This window comes from Patella vulgata, chromosome 4, assembly GCF_932274485.2.
Source record: "Patella vulgata chromosome 4, xgPatVulg1.2, whole genome shotgun sequence".
NCBI classification, from domain to species: Eukaryota; Metazoa; Mollusca; class Gastropoda; family Patellidae; genus Patella; species Patella vulgata.
This window is the reverse complement of record NC_065882.2, coordinates 47602294-47621385: the sequence shown is the minus strand read 5'-3', so window position 1 is coordinate 47621385 and position 19092 is coordinate 47602294. Positions and strand designations below refer to the sequence as shown.

General features: G+C 34.3%; 2 protein-coding genes across 2 annotated transcripts; one reads left to right on the top strand and one right to left on the bottom strand.

Annotated features, from left to right (window-relative positions):
* Positions 1-339: 339 nt before the first annotated feature.
* On the bottom strand, positions 340-7649 carry LOC126818308 (major facilitator superfamily domain-containing protein 3). The gene is made up of 5 exons (XM_050545641.2): positions 7541-7649; positions 5506-6444; positions 5171-5318; positions 4578-4702; positions 340-3748 (listed from the first exon to the last, which is right to left on the bottom strand). Exons 2-5 carry the CDS (start codon positions 6221-6223, stop codon positions 3423-3425), a joined length of 1317 nt encoding a protein of 438 aa, XP_050401598.1. The 5' UTR covers positions 6224-6444; positions 7541-7649; the 3' UTR covers positions 340-3422.
* Positions 7650-10973: 3324 nt separating this feature from the next.
* On the top strand, positions 10974-18850 carry LOC126817919 (uncharacterized). The gene is made up of 5 exons (XM_050545092.2): positions 10974-13369; positions 13692-13892; positions 14492-14613; positions 15208-15337; positions 18371-18850. Exons 1-5 carry the CDS (start codon positions 11314-11316, stop codon positions 18541-18543), a joined length of 2682 nt encoding a protein of 893 aa, XP_050401049.2. The 5' UTR covers positions 10974-11313; the 3' UTR covers positions 18544-18850.
* Positions 18851-19092: the final 242 nt, after the last annotated feature.

Sequence of the window (19092 nt, the reverse complement as noted above, 5' to 3'; positions counted from 1 at the left end):
TTAACTCAGTTTTATCCACAGTCATCGACATTGCAAAATTTTGAAAATTGACAACCGCAAACCCATTTTCCAAGCATTTCAGACCAAAGCAGAAGAAGCCAATTTCCTGATACAATTAGATAACAGAATGATCTAAGAGCACTCTCCTTTCTTTCTTCTTTTTTTTTCTTTCTCTTTTTTCTTTATAGGCATAGGCCCACTTTTTTTTAATGAGCTTAGGCCCACCTGTCACGGACACGTGGGCCCAGTCCGGCACTGCTGTCATTCAATTTGAACTTTTCGCGTATTTCGCCGAAAATAACTGATTAGAAATTACAGTAAAAACAGAAAAGATTGAATGTAAATCAGTTTATAAACATCCATATTACATTATTATAATTATGCGTTGTAAGGTTCGGTAACAAAATGGCAGACATGGATGGAGATTGGAGATTTTATGATCAGCAGTTTCGCATGATTAAAGCCAATAAACCAACCTGTCTTCGGACCAAGTGGAGTGGCTGTTGTGGCATAAGTGTCGTAGCAAGAATAAATTGGCCATTTTACAAAAACCTATGACTTCAAATTCCCCAGTCCCAGGTAGTCTGGGTGTTTGTTCTAATTAAAATAGGAACCAGCGGCTGCCAGGCAGGATACGCCCACATTTTCGAGAGATGGAAAGAGAACAAGCTAACAAGAAAGTGATTTTTCCTACTATCAAGGGCCATAATTCAGGAAATTACAATTCAATATTCGCGAATATCGACAGGAACTGAGATCGTTGGGTTATAAACTTACATTTCAAGTTTCAACAAAATCGGATAAAAATTGTGACCTCTATAGGGTCCACAACCTTGATATACCATATCTTTACGCTATTTGAGAACGAACGGCGGCCATTTTGTCTGCCAATTTTGTGCCGATTTTCACGAAATTCGAACTCAACCTTACTTAGGGTGTAACGGTGATATAATAATACGGTTTTTTAAATCGGATAAAAATTATGACCTCTATAGGATCCACAAGCTAAAAACGCGATTTTTCGTACAATCAGGGGCCATAATTCAGGAAGTTACGGTCCGATATGCGCGAAGATCGAAAGGAACCGAGATCTTTGGGTTATAAACTTACATTTCAAGTTTCAACAAAATCGGATAATAATTGTGACCTCTATAGGGTCCACAACCTTGATATACCATATTTTTACGCTATTTGAGAACGAACGGCGGCCATTTTGTCTGTCAATTTTGGGCCGATTTTCACGAAATTCGAACTCAACCTTCCTTAGGGTGTAACGGTGATATAATAATACGTTTTTTTTAAATCGGATAAAAATTATGACCTCTATAGGGTCCACAAGCTAAAAACGTGATTTTTCGTACAATCAGGGGCCATAATTCAGGAAGTTACAGTCCGATATGCGCGAATATCGAAAGGAACCGGGATTTTTGGGTTATAAACTTACATTTCAATTTTCAACAAAATCGGATAAAAATTGTGACCTCTATAGGGTCCACAACATTGATATACCATATTTTTACGCTATTTGAGAACGAACGGCGGCCATTTTGCTGTCAATTTTGGGCCGATTTTCACGAAATTCGAACTCAACCTTTCCTTAGGGTGTGGTGATATAATAATACGGTTTTTTAAATCGGATAAAAATTATGACCTCTATAGGGTCCACAAGCTAAAAACGCGATTTTTCGTACAATCAGGGCCCATAATTCAGGAAGTTACGGTCCGATATGCGCGAATATCGAAAGGAACTGAGATCTTTGGGTTATGCGCGAATATCGAAAGGAACTGAGATCTTTGGGTTATTAACTTACATTTCAAGTTTCAACAAAATCGGATAAAAATTGTGACCTCTACATGCCAATAGCGAAAGCAGCCGAGATCTTTCGGGGATAAACCTATATTTCAAGTTTCGTCAAAATCGGATAAGAATTGTGACCTGTAGAAAGTCCACAAACAATTGTGGACGGACGGACGGACGTCCGGACGGACGGGGGCGACGGCATAATACGTCCACATGAAAATGTGGGCGTATAATAAAACATGCCCTTGAAATTGTAAATATAAACATGTATGTTTATTATGTTCGGGGCTTCATCCAAAAGTGTTATGCCGCATATCGCCAGGATACAGATAGGTACTTTCTATGTCAGACGCCCCATACCCACTATCTTCTCATACCAGTCCATCATTTCCACCTCAAATGCAACCCAAAGGCAAATATCGTAAATAGTGTGCAATTAAGTTATGGGGTACTCTAGTCTATATGCACGCGTTTTCTGGGGTAGTTTCTAGACTGGCGTTTCCACGTTTGTATAATCATGGGTCCGCTTGTAGTGGTATGAGATGGTTGTGGATTTTACTACTTATGTAACATGTAACTTCCGCAATATAGTGATACCTCAAGCTATTAAAAATCCATTTTTAGAAGCCATGCTTGTCACCTAATTTGATTGAGGGAGAGCCCATTTTTCATAATGTATTTGTCATTACTAACTGTCCATTCACCATTTAAGTAAATTTTATTTTCTGCCAACTTCTTTTCCGCCGTTTAAGTGCAGAGCCTGTTTTACATATATACCCCTCAATGTTCCCAAAACCACCTATAACCATTCGATCAATAGATAACAACCCCTCCCTGGGTCAAGCTGGCAGACAATAGGCCGTCAGGTTGCCAGTTAGTGATACCCTGGCATGTGATGGGATCATCCTCCACATTAATACTATGTGTAAGATGTATCTTCAGCCCCATACAGTGATGGGGTCATCCTCGTTGCTTTAATACCTTAAGATGTACCTTCTGCAATATAGTGATGGAATCATCCTTGTTTGCAAAATTCGTATGTTTAGGTGTGCCTTCTGAAATATAGATATTGTATCATCCTCGTTTGCATTAATACTTATGTAAGATGTACCTTCCGCGATATAGTGATAGGATCATCCTGGTAACATATGTTTATGTAAGATGTACCTTCCGTCATACAATGATGGGTCATCCTTGTTATTGGACATGATCAGAAAACTACTATTGGTGTTTAGATAATATTCATCACCTACAGTTGATATTTGTATTTACAATTTCGCAGGTTGATATTATTAAAACAGTGTTTATTGTTGATGGTTGGCCTCATGATAGTTGTTTTGTTTTATGAGCTGTTCGGTCAAACAAACCTGGGTGGCGGCGTCTCATCACTGTTCATGGCGGTTTCGAGCAGATTGTGCTTGTACCATCAGTCTGTTGGTCAGGTCTAATTTGTTTCTGGGCCTGGGATTGATCCGGCTGCGCCGGTGGTGGATGCTGAAATAGCAGTGGAGATGGTGGTACACCAGATAAGTGGTGGGGTGGGGTGTTAAAGGAGTGTACATCTTTTATGACGTATTTCAGAGTGGTCGCGAACTGTAGCCCAACGGTTAGAAAGTACCAATTAAGAAGTATTGTACCCGTCAATAACATTGTTTTTAATTGGAATTGTAAGTTGTGGTTTCATTGTGGACAGGAATGGTGACACACACATTGTTAACATTAAAAACAGAAGAAACATAAGCTTATAGCCAAACAAGTCTGTTAGTGCTCCAGTAACCACCGAAAATGTCAATTTTCCCAAAACCTCAAAGGTAGCTAAAGTTGTGTAATGGGTCGCTTGTACATTTGATGGAGCCCTTTGTGAACACTGCATCATGAGGGTAAAGGTCAATGTTGTTATGGTACCACTGATTAATAATAACACAGACATAAATAACACCGCTAAACCTGAAAGTATACAAAGTATTGAAAAATCCTATGATATATTCATCGGATAGTCAAGAAGAGACTTTTAATACTTCAACGTCGCAATATCAGCTCTGGTTAACTCCGATTTCTTTGTCACAAAGTATTTGACTGAGCAATACAATGTGTAACGAAAGATTCGTCTATTCCAGCGTCGAAAAGCTAATACAGTGCTTGCAAAGATGTACTACCCCAAGTAGCTTTGACAAGTAATCTAATTTATACCTATGAACTTATGACGTATTTGCATAATTATGTATCGCAAACTTTCCCTTTCTTTCATCTTGGCTGTAGTTTAACCCTCAATTATATACCTCCCCGCAGCTAACAAAAGGTACCGACATAAATATTGTTCCGATTGATGAGAAAGCAGTTTGCTTTATGTCACCTAATACAAAACAACTAACTATGATGCCAAGAAAAGCGGCTTGTCGTTGTCGGTGAGAGAGAGAGAGAGAGAGGGTTTAATGTCCACTCGACACAAACTAGGTCATTTCGGGACTAACATATGGTTCAATTTTATTTCCATAATTCGCTTGCGCGTAGGGGTCTTTAGCAGCGGGAGGAAACCGGAGGGTCAGGAGAAAACCCACGAGGTTGGACAGGCGACCCAACTCCTTGTCACGTACAACCGGGAAATCGAAACCGCGCCAGTTGACTCAATGACCGACCTATTGATACAGTGCGCACGTGCTGACCATTCAGCCATCCAACCCCTCGTCGTTGTCGGCAACCATGAAAACTTCAAATTTCATTTTCTCGTTTCTTGTCCTGGATACATTTCTTTTTAAATATTATCGAAACAACTTACCTAAATTTACATTGGAACCCCAAAAACCTGCTAATGATTGCCAGAAAACAACCAGAAAGCACTGACAGGACAATAAAACTATTCGTGCATTCTGTGTAGAATTCAGTGATTGAATAATTGGCACTCTAAAAAAAACCCATAATAATATGAAACAACTTTAAATAAATTTTCATTAAGAAGCGAGAGTTCAGTCATTTGGAGACTAACATGCTGTTATATTTGTCTTTGGTCACGTGTGCAGTGCTAGTTACGATCATTTTGGCCGGACAGATTCGTAACCCCCTACTCTTCTTCGTGTTCTACATAGACAGACCATAAGGTGAGGTTAGCTGTATCTTGCTTTATCAAATCACATTGCCCAATATTACCTAGCGACTAAAACCGTTGAAAAGAAAAACGTAAGTATTTACAAACAATCTGTTATAAAATTGTGTTTCTTCAAATAGCTCTCAAAATATTTCTGATATTTTTCCGTCATCTTTCGGCCAGTGTCGCGCATATCTGACAACGTATCGCCGATGCTCTATCGGGGTGTGCATGCGCCCACAAATAATCCTTCTATCGGTTTGAGATAGTGTAACCTTAAAACTTACTTTTTATAGGAAAACAGCCAGCCACCAACAACAGAACCACAGATTGAAACAGTTTGTCCAACAATACCAAGCCAAAAACCCAAAACCGACGTTGATACACCATTATCCATCAAGAACAAGGGCGTCATACTCAGGGTGCCTTGCTCGCCTGAAATAAATTATGACTAACTACAACTACAAAGTTTCTGTAATCGGCTATGTGAGGATTAGGTCAACTGAACAATACGTCAATAATATAAACTCTGAAAACTGAGAGAAAGAACGTTCTATTTTAATTAGACTACCAAATTGGCTTCAGTAAAAAGCTTCTCCAAAATAAATCAACTTCCACTTACCCAGTTTATATATAAGCACATAAATTATTATCCACCAAGTATCTTCTGTATTCAGAACATCCGTTAAATGTGTTCTAAGCCAGCCTCCTTCACTGGAGGTCTTAATGTCACTTGTTTGTTCACTTTGTTGATATTTATCATCCTTAGATTTATTTTTAGTAATTTTCTGTAATTTATTCGGCAAAAACGAATAAATGACAAGAACGGCTACTCCATACACAAAGGCTAAATACTGGAACACAAGAGTCCAGCTAATATAGTCAATTACGGAGGTTAGCAAACCGCCTCCAAATATGGCTCCGAATTTATACCCAACAACTTGAGCTATATTGCCGTAACCTAATTCTGACGAGGACAGAATCCCTATAGCAACCCCGTCTACAGCTATATCTTGTGTTGATGTGAGCAGATTGAACATTAATAAAACGCCGGCCAAATAAAGCAGACGACCAGAATCCAAGAAAGCGGCTACAAAACAAGTCAGCATTAAACCGACCATACTCCATACTAACCATAATTTCTTAGTTCCATGACGATCTACAAGAGGTGCCCACAACGCTTTCAGCATCCACGGGGTTAGCAACAATTTAAAGAATCCCACATTTGTCAAAGACATGCCATGAGTCCTAAAATATGCTGGAAGAAAGCGGGACTGGAGACCATAAGGAATGCCTTGCACGAAATACAAAAATGACAAAAAAGTTAAATATTTTGACATTGTGCCTCAGGACCTAATCACACTTCTTCAGAGCTTTGAAAGAGAAGATACGCCCACACACAATTCTTTGCATTTGGTAATCCCGCTCATCAAGATAGATTCACAGAATTACGGATTTATTTCATAAACAGATCTATGCATTAATAATTCGGATCAATTTGGGCCCGATTTTGATCTTCTATTCAATTTCATGTTTTAACAACATTTATCGACCCTTTTTGCTGAAATAAAAGAAAAGAGATTAATAAATTTTATCACGATATACACTTGTCTGAAATAACCTATAGCCGTTTTGGTGGGTATTGAAATATGATGGTTAGCGGCTAAGAAAGAGTCAGGACGATAAGTTTCCGTTTCTTGTCAGTATTCCGAACCTTTGAGGATTTTTTTACAAAGATTCTCTCCGTGTGACAACTTACATTTTAAATTGGCCGAAAGGTCTTTCCAAAGATGCACCCTTTCTTCGACTTGTGCATTGGAAGTTAAATTGTGCCCGCAACAAAATCTCCTATCTATAGGCCTACCGGTACCGTATCTAACTAAGGAGTGTCTGAAAAAATAGGACCATATTCTCGTGATTCTCAAATGGCCGCAAGCGCTCAAAAAAGCTATAAAGAGTAGTCTGTGGAAGCTATGAATGTTCTTTCTTTAGTGCAATATTGGGACTTTGTAATGGTATAAATATATATAGGCTATATTGACAAAATCCGGTAGTCTATATTATATTTAGCCTATAAAAATTAAACGTTGTTTTTCAAGACATTTTCTCTTTAAAAAAAGCTGAAATAAACCATTTGCTTTCTAAAATTAGGTTTCAAAGATTCCTAGCTAGCATTTTTTTTTTAGAATACATAGCAAAACTGATTGATTTTGTCTAAAATCTTTTAGTCACTTATAAACGTACAAGTTAGGTCTATATTATATAGGTCTATAATATAACTTGTACGTTTGTTGTACCGGTACTGTAGGCAGTAGGCCTACGTATAGTGTAAATTAATCATAAAGTCAATAAAGTGGCAGTATAACTTTAAACTTGCTAAATGATTTTAGACAGTTTAACAAAATCAGTTTTGCTATGTTTTCTAAAAAGAATATTTAGTTTAGGTCAATTCGCACTGGAAGTGTTTTTAAAATAATGTTGCTCCTGGCCGCCTCAATTTTCCAGTCGGGAGTCTTCGGTTGTTTCTGCGCGAGATGATTATGAGCCGTGTGGGCTTATTCTTTGAATGATGTGGCAGACTTTTGTGATAAATAAAAGATTCATAAACGTGGTTTGAATTACTATCTTGTTATACAAAATCGCGGTTATAGAAATACCTTTGAAATTATAAATAAACTACTTCTTGGGTGCAATACGCTCTAAAAGCCCTCTAATGGACGGAATCCCCCGAAATGATATTGATAACACCTTGTCTACCGCTTACAGCATTCCCTGTCAATATTACTGTCTATTTTTATAGCATAAAAATACCCAATTTAAACACTTTATCTTTTCGGGATAGTTTAGCACAGTTATAAAAATAGAAGTCGACAAAAATTCAAGAAAAATCTAAGAATTTTTTAGAGGAAGTAAATGTGTTTTGTCATAAGCGACAGCAATGCAACAACATGGCGGGATAATCAAAATATTTTTAAAATGATTTTTATAAAGAGTCTTATAGAATCACTAAAAAACGATAATTTAGAGTAAGTATTATGCATGACAGGATGTTTTCCTGTTGCCGCCAGTGATTGACAAATTCAGATGGGACAATTGAAAAACAGAGGTCTCGGTGGCATGCACATAATAGGCCTAACCAATTCAATTGCCTTTGACTTTGATTCAGATTTGACACTTGGTCTTGGACGGAAACGCCGCTTTTGGGACAAAATAAATTGTCCTCATAGCACACTGATGGCATACATGAACATGTATTTCATTAGCTAGATGATGTCGAAAAGTAGGACATTTTTGACATATAAAATACATGTTATATATATATAGCCTTGGGATACATGTCATGTACCGGTATCTTTCCCATATTTGCTCACTTTAATAATATAAATATTATATAAATAATTTCTTGTTTTGCATTATTTTCTTTTCATATAGGAAAAGTCATTGTTATCTAGTAGATGGTGCTGACCCCAATTATGTTATACCATCAGAGGGTGTAGCTCCAATTCATCTAGCTGCTGGTCTTGGAATCAAAGCTACAAGCTTATTATTAGAATATGGAGGAAATCCAAATGTCAGGTATTGAGGTATTAAGATTTGTAAACCGAACAGCATACTTTTGTTCATAACCAAGTTTATGAGCAGAACAGATTACAAAAATTAGTTTTCTGGACAAATTCATGAAGATGTCCAATTTCCAGATCCACACAAGTTTCAGTTTCCTGTTATTATAGCTAGTGAAGAATTTGTTACTTTTGACCACCGTACATGTACGATAAATATAAAACTTATGTATTGATTCTACATCTTATAAATATTTTCTGTAGATATTTATTCAAATATAATCCCTTACAAATGCTCTTACTTGTACATGTAGGTCTAAGCATCCAATATTTATTTGGGATGATTTAAAGGGCCATTCCCGATAATATTTTGGAGAATAAAAGTGCTTAATTTTGTGTTAAAATCCTTTAAAATCCCCTACCTTAGAGCTGAGCAACTAACTCAATATATATGTGATACATGTATGTTTTCAAAAAATTTAAACCCATCAGTCTTCATTTGCAAATGGAGACCGGCGTCCCAAGCTGTATTATACGGTGTCTGGATAAAACCAGACTTTTTTTTATAAAAATAATGTGTAGGTGATAATTACCTTTCATTATAAAGTACAGCACATGGGTCATTCATTGTATAGACCTCTAAAGGAATGGGAATCGATTATCAGGCCACCCAGTGAAAAATTGACCCGAAATCTAAAAGGGTTACCTGTCCAGATAAGCAGTTGTTACATTCACGTCCAAAGAACTCAATATTTTGAGCTGAGATTTTAAGACAAAGTAAATACACCATTCCTCTATATTTTGGCGCCTGACTTTCATACGTACTCAGACTTCTATTTTTTAGAATCTGTTCAAATCGGGATAGTCCCTTTAAATTTAATTGATTCTAGAAATTATAGAATTATGATGACCACTCAAGCAATCTGAGACAGGTCTGCATTCTTAAGTCCCAACAGCTTCTAAGAATGTATACTGAACTTATCTTTTACTAATAAACATGATGTATCTAATTGTTTTAATATATGAATTATTAATGTTATTTTGTAGATCTAGTGATGGCTCAACCCCATTACATGTTGCTGCAACATGGGGCGATGAAGAATGTGTTAAACTCCTACTACAGAGTGGTGCTGATCCACATGTTAAAGATCAGGTATCTGTACAAAGAATATTATAAACTACCATGGGGAGGGAAAATTTGTGATTAATATTTTTTTTTACCTGATTGTACAATATCAATATTATTCAGTGAACAAGTCACTAGATTCATTTTATGATATTTATCTCCTTCAAAGCTGTTTTGCTTCTTACTTAGTTGAGTACCTCTTAGAACATATGACAAGTAGGAGCCCAATATTTCTCGATGATTCTCCTCAACGAATTTTAACAATTTGCCAACAATGGTTTAAAAGTAAATATAAAGTACAGAAACTCCCACTAAAACAGCACATCTACGTGATATCTGAGATGTAGTGATATTTATTGCAGCATATTGCAGTGGTTACAAGATTTTAATGTCTAGGCATTCATATTGTTGACATAAGTATTATAACCCTTTGTTGTACCCTTTAACCGATGTGTGAATTGAATATCTTAGAATTATGTCCTTGTCTTTCTTAGGATGGATATCGTCCCCTTGATGTTGCTAAAGTATATGGCCATGATGAGGTTTTTCTATACTTGAAGTATTATAGTTTACTTCTGTTATCAGAAGATGATGAGCAATCTGAAAAATTTACAAGTAAGTAGAATTGAGTTTAAACTGAACTTAAAAATAAATGTTATGTTGTTCATCACACAATATGTGTGGTATATGTATGAGACAAACAGTTAAAGTTATAAGATAATATGTCGGATCTGACCTGAATGTAACCTATGTTTTCGCTGAAATTATGTTTCTGCTTAATTTCTAATGAACTTCAAAATTTAAGTGAAGTAATTATTGGTTCAGTAGCGAAGTAGCTGAGAAAAATGTATTTATACCAAGGGTCTCCTTCATAATGTTGTATTATTTGATAGTGTGGGGCATTTGTCCACATAGATGAAGCCCCATCTACACCAATTGTGGATCATAGCCCCCTTTGATTTTAATAGGTCAAGGTGTACACACGGATGGCAAATTTACAGAATTTGAAGTCTCCCCTCTTCAGTAGATTTCTTCATTGATATTTATATGTCAGACACATGATTACATTTACATATCGATCATTACAATGTTATGGTTATGGTATCAATATTGATGTATTAATACTGTAATAGGGAAACGCCAATGTAATGGCGTTTCCGTGTTATTTCCCTTTAAGTAATAATTTATTGTTTATTTAATTATTTTTTCTAAACTTTCAGGATACAGTGTAGATGATGGTTTGTCTGATATAAGAAGTAATGGGAATGGCTGTAACGATAGCTACGATAGTGATGAAGCCTCGAATTTACTTGATACTTATATTTATTCACAAAATCCAGAATACATTTTTACAAATACTATTAATGGACAATTGTCTCACCATTTAAATCAGGGTAACAAAATTCTTTTTGACGTTACATCACCAGACAATCCATACATTGACTATAAATATAAAAGCAGTGATGATGAAAGAAACAGCGATCTCAATAGATATGTCTTATCTCCTGTCAGTAACAAGTTAAACTATAAATCAGATGCATGTGGACAGAAATATAAGGAATCAAATACATCACATGAAAGGAATTTATCACCAAGAACTTATTTTTATAGTGATGAGCTTAACCGATATAATACTGACATAAAACCAACAGCATTTGTAAAAACAACCTGTGATCATATTCAGAAACATAGAGATCTCAATCAAACACCTACAAGATCTCCATTACCAGAATTCCAACAAATCATGAAACATATTAATTGTGATCAGAACTGTAGAGATCGCGATCGTACACCCACAAGATCTCCATTACCAGAATTTCAACAAAACTTTAAACATAGTAATACATTACAATGGGTTTCTGATCATGCTAAACTACACTCATCATATCAACAAAACAAACATCAAAATAATGACAAAACACCAATAATTTCCGAAAAGCAACAGAAATCAAAAAGTGTACATGGTCCTTCATCACCAGTGTTAAAACCAAAATTATTTTATTCTGATACAAACCTTCATAAATCAATCTGTGCTCATCATGATAATAAATTTTCAACAATAAAAACCCCAGAAAAACATTTGTCTGCAAAGACTGCCATCTTTCAACCTTATTGTCCAGATACAAGTCATTCTACATCATTTACTTCCGATTCAGATAAAACATTGGAAAGTAAATCTTTAGATGCTGTGAAAGAATCTTCTGGTTGTCAGTATTCTAAAAGACAATATATTAAGTCTTCGAGCAGTCAGATAGTTCCAAGAAGATGCCGGGATGACAGAGACAAATTCAACTCCCAGTTACATAATGGAGAATGGTTTCAAAATGAGCAGACGGTTGATAATCCGTCCTTCTGTCAGCAGACACAGAGTTTCAATTTTGAAGTATGTAATACATGTAGTGAAGATAGTTTGTCACATTATACAGATGCAACTGACATTTTATCAGGTTGTGTTCCGTTATGTAATGAAACAGGTTTTGTTGTGAATGTCAGTGATATTGAAAGAGAAAATAGACTTGCTTATAGACAAAGATTACTAGATGATAAATGTCAGTGGTATTTAACAAATTCTTGTCGTCATGTAAACGCTGAAAATCAACCAACCCCAAAAGCAAGAAATGGATGCGGAAAGCAAAATTTAAGGACAGATTTCATGCATCAAATTCATACATGTACATCACTCCATAGAAAACCATCAGATCAGAACGTATCTCCTGAACCATTTAGTGAAACTTTGAATAGCTCGGTTACTGATTCTGTTAATTTTAACTTAAACGCTGCTCAGTTATCAAACATTGTTCCATCTGAGTGTTTTAACAATTCACACATACCAAAAAGTCATATGTCCGAACATTTTACCACAGAAAATATCATAATCAAACCTAAGTTAGAATGTAGGTCAAATAAACGACGAGAAAGTGACTCATCTTGTGACACTTTTGTCACATGTGAAGATGGCATCTCAAGTAAACCAGTTTCTCCAGATCCAGTAATTGAATTATCAGAGCAGACACACAAGTTATCTTCTGGTTCTACTAAACCAGTTTTCGATGAAATCAAAGTAAATCCAATATGGTTGCCTCCTTCTACTCCTAACCTTGATCAAAGTGACATATTTTCATCAGACAACAGTTTTATAGAAAAGAGGAAATCTGTAACAGTTAGAAAGAAAAAACAGTGCAGGGACGTTGAACAAATGGTAGATCTTGAAGACAGACTTGAATCTTTTCAACTAGATAATCCCGCAACTGGGACACAGCCGATTGCAGCCAAACCTCAAACAAACAAGACATCATATCAAGAACCTAACAGATTGTCCATAGCTTCATCAGTATTTGACACAGCATTCTATGGTGGGAATCGTCCATCTACAGATAGTATTTATAGTAATATATCTGTTAAAGAATATGTATACCAAGATTTGGACAGAGGTATAACACTTATTGAACGTCATGTTCCATCAGAATGTGGTAACAGTACTGGTCGTCTGTCTCTAGATTCTGTAACTAGTGCTAAATCTGTTGATTCACAAAAGACAGAAGAATATGACTGGAAAACATACATAAAGCCTAAACAAGACATTATTTCTGTTGATGATTCTCGAGATGAAGATGACAATGAAACTGTTCAACTATCAAAACAATTCAGCCAGTTATCGAACGAAGAATTAAGAAATAAATTAAAGACAATGGGTGATGATCCAGGACCAGTTATAGCCAGTACTCGACAGACATATTTGATTCGACTTGCCAGTATCAGCAAAAATCCTGGATTAGTGATGATGAGCAAAAATGGCCCAGGTAGCTATTCATTGATTAAATTTTCAAGATGATTAGATATAATTCTATTACATGTAAATACATTGTTGTATTTCTAGAAATTTCTTGCTTGAAGGGAAGAGAATGATATTGTCAATAATATTTCAAAAACAATATAAGCATCAACATTAATATTTCTTCTGTTAGTTCAGTCCTAAAAAAATCCTCTCTAATAAAAAATATTTTCATAAAACAAAAGAAAACACTTGTAAATCTTTACACTCTGTTTTCTATGGAAGATTTAGGTGCCTTTACAATAACTTTGCTATTGATTATTTTGAATGGTTGATAATATTCTTTCCAGACTATTCTCTTGAGTTACGTCAAGCCATGGAGGGCAAGTTTGACATGGGTGGTTTAGAAGAATTAGAAATTAAAATGATGGATTTGTTTAATAATTCTAATGGCAGAAGATGGAGAGAAGGGGCCTTAAAATCTTCATTCAATTATTTATTACTTGACCCAAGGGTTACTAAAAATTTACCATTGAGGGCTAAAAATATGGGTATGTAGATATACTACTTCTATTTTGATGTAAATATGAGAATATCAGAGTGAAGCAGTCTACTGTGTTTGGAAATACTAAACTGCATGTACTATATATGGACTCTTTTGTAATAAATGATGCAGCTTTTCCAAAAAGAAAAGTCATTTATGTATGCAGGGATGTACATAGTAGTATGTGAGCGTTAAAATGTAAAATGTTGTTGCTCCAAATTAATGAACCACTAAGTGATATGGTACTGTCTCTCAAGCCCTTAAATTCTTCTGTCGTTGTGTTAAAATTTTTAAAGCGCAGCATCCCTCTCTGGTAACTAAATTTTCATTTACAAGATCACAATTCCAGGCCATAATTTTGTAGCTACTATTTGTTTTGTATCAAGAATTTTATCATTACTTCGTGTAATTACAGATTCTACTGTATGTCAGTTTTTGTGGATATATTTTTTAGTAATTTGCAAGTAGCCTACTAACTTGGGAAGCTTTCCAAATGGTGATATCTAGACAGTTAATTAATCTCAAAGATTGTCATTTAAAGTGTAGCCAAACTACTCTTACGTATTTTTTGTTGAAATTGAAGCTTAGCTTATTCTTCTGTTTTAGGAGACATAGATATATTTTGCACATTTGTGGCAGCCATATTTTACGTTGGAAAAGGCAAAAGATCCAGGCCCTATACACATTTATACGAAGCCATTTCTCAGATGAATAAACCAAAACCAAATGTATGTAATTATAATTATTTGATATCATAAAATATATCTAATTGATCCTGCCTTGTCTGGCTGTCTCTTCCTACTTTAATTATTAAACTTGTTAAGACCATAGTAAAGTGTTGATGTGTAAGTTTAAATCTCTTTGATTTACTGGCAGGAAATAATCCAGAGAAATCCACATTTTAGCCATTTTAAAGGCCTGATGCATCATTTAGCGCTAAAGGAATCCCTTGCAAAATATAATATTGTGAAAGTTTAATCTCAAATAGGAATATCAGTTCAAAAAGGATTCAATTCTGTTCCCTATTTACAAAATATTTAGAAAGTTCTATGCTGTTCGAGCATAACAAGAATCCACCATCTTTTATGGGTAGTGGAGAAACCTGATGGGCCTAGTTTTAATCCAATAGAATCCAATATGGGAGATTAGATAGCTTTGGTTTTGTTTTCTTAATTAAATGTTAAATAATCAATATAAATACATATTTAGCTTGTATTAGGCTGTGATAAATTGTATATTTTAACAAAAATGCAAATGACCCATCAAGCCTTTAAGTATTAATATAATTTATTTCATATATTGTACAAATATATTATTTTTAGGTTAGTGATAAAGTTCAGCAGATACTTGATATCTGGTCAAGTGGACAAGGTGTTGTCTCATTACATATATTTCAAAATATTATACCTGTAGAAGCTTATACTAGAGAAGGATGTATTATACAAACCATCAGTGAGTCTATTATACCATATCTATATTACTATTTCATTGTTCTATTACTATTATATGTGACCCATGCTGGCAAATTGAGTTGCAATGAAGAAATTTTGAAAATTGAGTTATTGTTTTTTTTTCCACATTCTCTGACTCAATACCATCAAAATGGTGTATAGTTGGTATGAATCGGGTAAAACTTGACTGAGCTATAGCCGTTTAAGTCAGAAAAGATAGTTTTGAGAAAAAGCAAGTTAAAGATGTTGGTATGATCTAAAACAAAATCACATACCAACCACGCCATATATTTGTTATTTTTTTTATTTAATATTTCTTTAGAACAAAAGAGAATAGTCCATACATTAGTAATCTAGGTTTTGTATATTATAACTTTTGTGGGAATAACTTCTGTTGATCTCGTACCTTATATTAGTGGTCAGGAGATTAAGATTGTTGATTGGGTAATCAATTTTAGTTTCTTGATTATCAAAAAAGCCGCCACAGCTATATGTGTGTTCTTTTATCTTCGTCACACGACTGAATTAAGGTTTTGCTTGTACAATAGATCTACCATTATTTTCAGGTAGCGTAACGGTATCAGAATCTGAACTCCTGATAGGATGATAGAAATTTCAATTCCATTTGTAAGACTAGTAACAGAGGCTTACGTTCACTTTAGTGTATTTTGGCGGCAGTATAATGAAACAAATTGCGGACCGAAATACCAAATAATCACTGCTTGGATTAATTATTCGGAGTAAATAATGACTTGGGGAAGGCTTTATAAATATCATTGGCAATTATCAATCAACGAATCATTAATCATGACAATTGATTAGTATTACTCAATGACAAGATCCAGATTTTCAGCTAGTTTATTAATTTATGGTAATAGTATGCTGTCACGTGGTTTTGGTTGACATTCAATGGCAATCTATATACGATTAGAATTTTAAGATTTTTTTCTGCCACTTCTAGACAGAATCGAAAGTACCCGAAAACATTATTGCCCAAATCAATGTTTTATCGCCACATTATCGCCATCCATGATACCACAATGCTCCGTCTGGGAATTTGTTTATGTATTGTATGGGTTTTAAAACTCATTTGTATTTAATGAAAATGAGTTTATCGGTAATACTTTGGTCATATTTATAAACTAGAGAGATGCACTACTTCACAACATCGCCAAGCAGGGCTCACACAGTCGGTCGTCAAATCACAATTAGCGATAAATATCTGAAAGTGGCGATTAAAATTTTATTTTGTTGATAATCTTGGCGATAATGTTTTGCGATAGTGGTGATTCTTTTTGAAAACTGCCGGGAAAAAATCTTAAAATTCTAATCGTATTTATCCAGGATTAACCATTATTGAGTGTCATTCACATGGCGGGTTCATTTCGCCTTAAAAAAAAAATGGTAATACATGTAATAAAGATTGCTGACAATTCTTTTGGAAGAGAATTAAATATTTTGATATTTGGTATTCCGTTTACAGTGGCTTCATATAGGGCATGTAAAATATACAAGCATGCCTATCGGATATCATTATTTCAAATTATATTATCACCACTGGTCGAAAACGTAAGAACAAGATGAATAGTGACGATTCTTGAGCGAGAAAACAGTTCACCTTTTGTATCATATTATCATCGCCAAAATGCTCTAAAAGTTAACGACGGGTATAATTGTAAGCATCTCTTACAAATATAATTGAAATTTATATCATTCTATTAGGGATTCAGATTCTGATACCTTTACGATACCACATAAATTTATAGAAAATTGGCAATCCTTGTATTAGATTTGACGTGTAAATACTGAAAATATATTGGCAGTATGGTGTTCAAATAGACTAAAGTCACCAAAAATAAAATCTGATCTTATTAAATCCAAACTTTGCTAATCTATTATGTAAAGACAGTTTTTTAAAGTTTTGTATATTGTATTGTATATATCGCCAATATCAGTAATTGTTTTATTATAATAAGTCTAGCTGAGACATAAAATTGTTAGATGTTATCTTTTTTATCACACATTTTTGGCAGATAAAATATTCCAGTTGGCACAAAAAATATGAAATTTTTTTTTTATAAAAATTATCCATTTTAGCGGAAAAAATTGAAAGCCAGTGTGAGCCCTTATGCCAAGTATTACGTAAGGAGGTTGACCAATTTCGCTGAGAATTTTAAGAAAATAGAAAGATTTAAGAATAAGACTCTCTTACAAAAGAGATCTTTTGGGTCAATAGATAGTATATTTATAGAATCATTTTTGTGAAAATCTCAATATTTTCACCTGTTTTGTCTGTAGCTCATAATTAGACTTTGCGCATTTCGACTCAATTTGCCACTACGGGTCACATATGACTTTCTTTTCTTCCTTGTGTTTACTTTTCGTGATAATTGTCATAGTGATAATCATCAGAGATGATCATTATGGTGTTAAATGTTATAGTGAATAATCATTATGGTGATAAATGTCATTGTGAATAATCATCATGGTGGTAAATGTCATTTAGATGGGACAAAAAATCAAGGTCTTATGTACACATGGGCAAGCACATAAAAGAACCCTTGACAGTTGGAATTCGAAATAAGAGTAGGACGTTGCGCCACTCTCCGGGCAAAATTTCCCTCATTGCACACTGGAGCAGAATAGTAGGATGTAAAACCTCATTTCATTTAATTTCTAGATAACAAATATCATGAAAGTTTACAAGTTGAATAATTTTTTTAAAAGAAATGCTATTTAAATCATATCAAGAATATATGTTTGTAGAGCTCTTCAATTTTTAAAAACTAAATGCCATCTTTATCAACCCAACAAGTAGTAACTACCAAAAAAAAAAAAAAAAAATAGAATTGGACATACTTAAATCAATGAAGACTACTACATAAATGGTGCTATACAATATGAATGTTACAGACATGTAGTGCAATGAATATGATATAACTATATATAACTATATATATTGATAAAAGTATATCTCGGATCCCAGAGCCAATTTTATGTTTTTCTGAATTTGTATTTATATTCTTTTTTTAAGGTCTTGATAAACTTACTAATAAAAAGAAAGGAGATTTCTATGGTGTGGCATCAACATGGTCATTGAAAACTAAAAGACAGATGGGAGTGTATTTTTTAAAAAAAGCTTTACAGATATTTCTTGGTGAAGGTGAACGACAGATTTGTCCGCCTGATATAAAAACAGGACAGTAGATAGGTTATACAAAATAAATTAATAAATTTGGCCCAATTTAAAATTTGGAGGGAAAAATGGTAATTATAATGAAATCTTGGAATTGTCAACCCCAAATAGATCAACAAGACAAACCCCCTGTTAATTGATAAATTCAGTATGAAATATTGATGTATTTAATTTTTTGTTAATTTAACACTTTGAAAGCTGCCCTTGGGTAAAGACCATGTTTATTTGAACATATTACATGTAAAAGAACGAAATAATGAAACAAGATAGCTACATGCTAAATATTACTCTATTATGTGCCTTTATTCATTAACAATCCTAAATGAACACAGTAACAAAACATTATACATGTATATTACTATCTCTGTAAAAAAATCTTTTATATTTTGTGCATTATTAGTATTATTATTACGTATATTTTAGCAGGCAAATGTATTCTAGTCCATAATATCAGCTTTGCATATCATTTCCTAAAATCCACTTATAATGTAGGCTTTATGTTTGCTTGTGTATTTTTATGTAGAAGTAATTTAGTATTCTAATGTAAATGTGTAATTAAA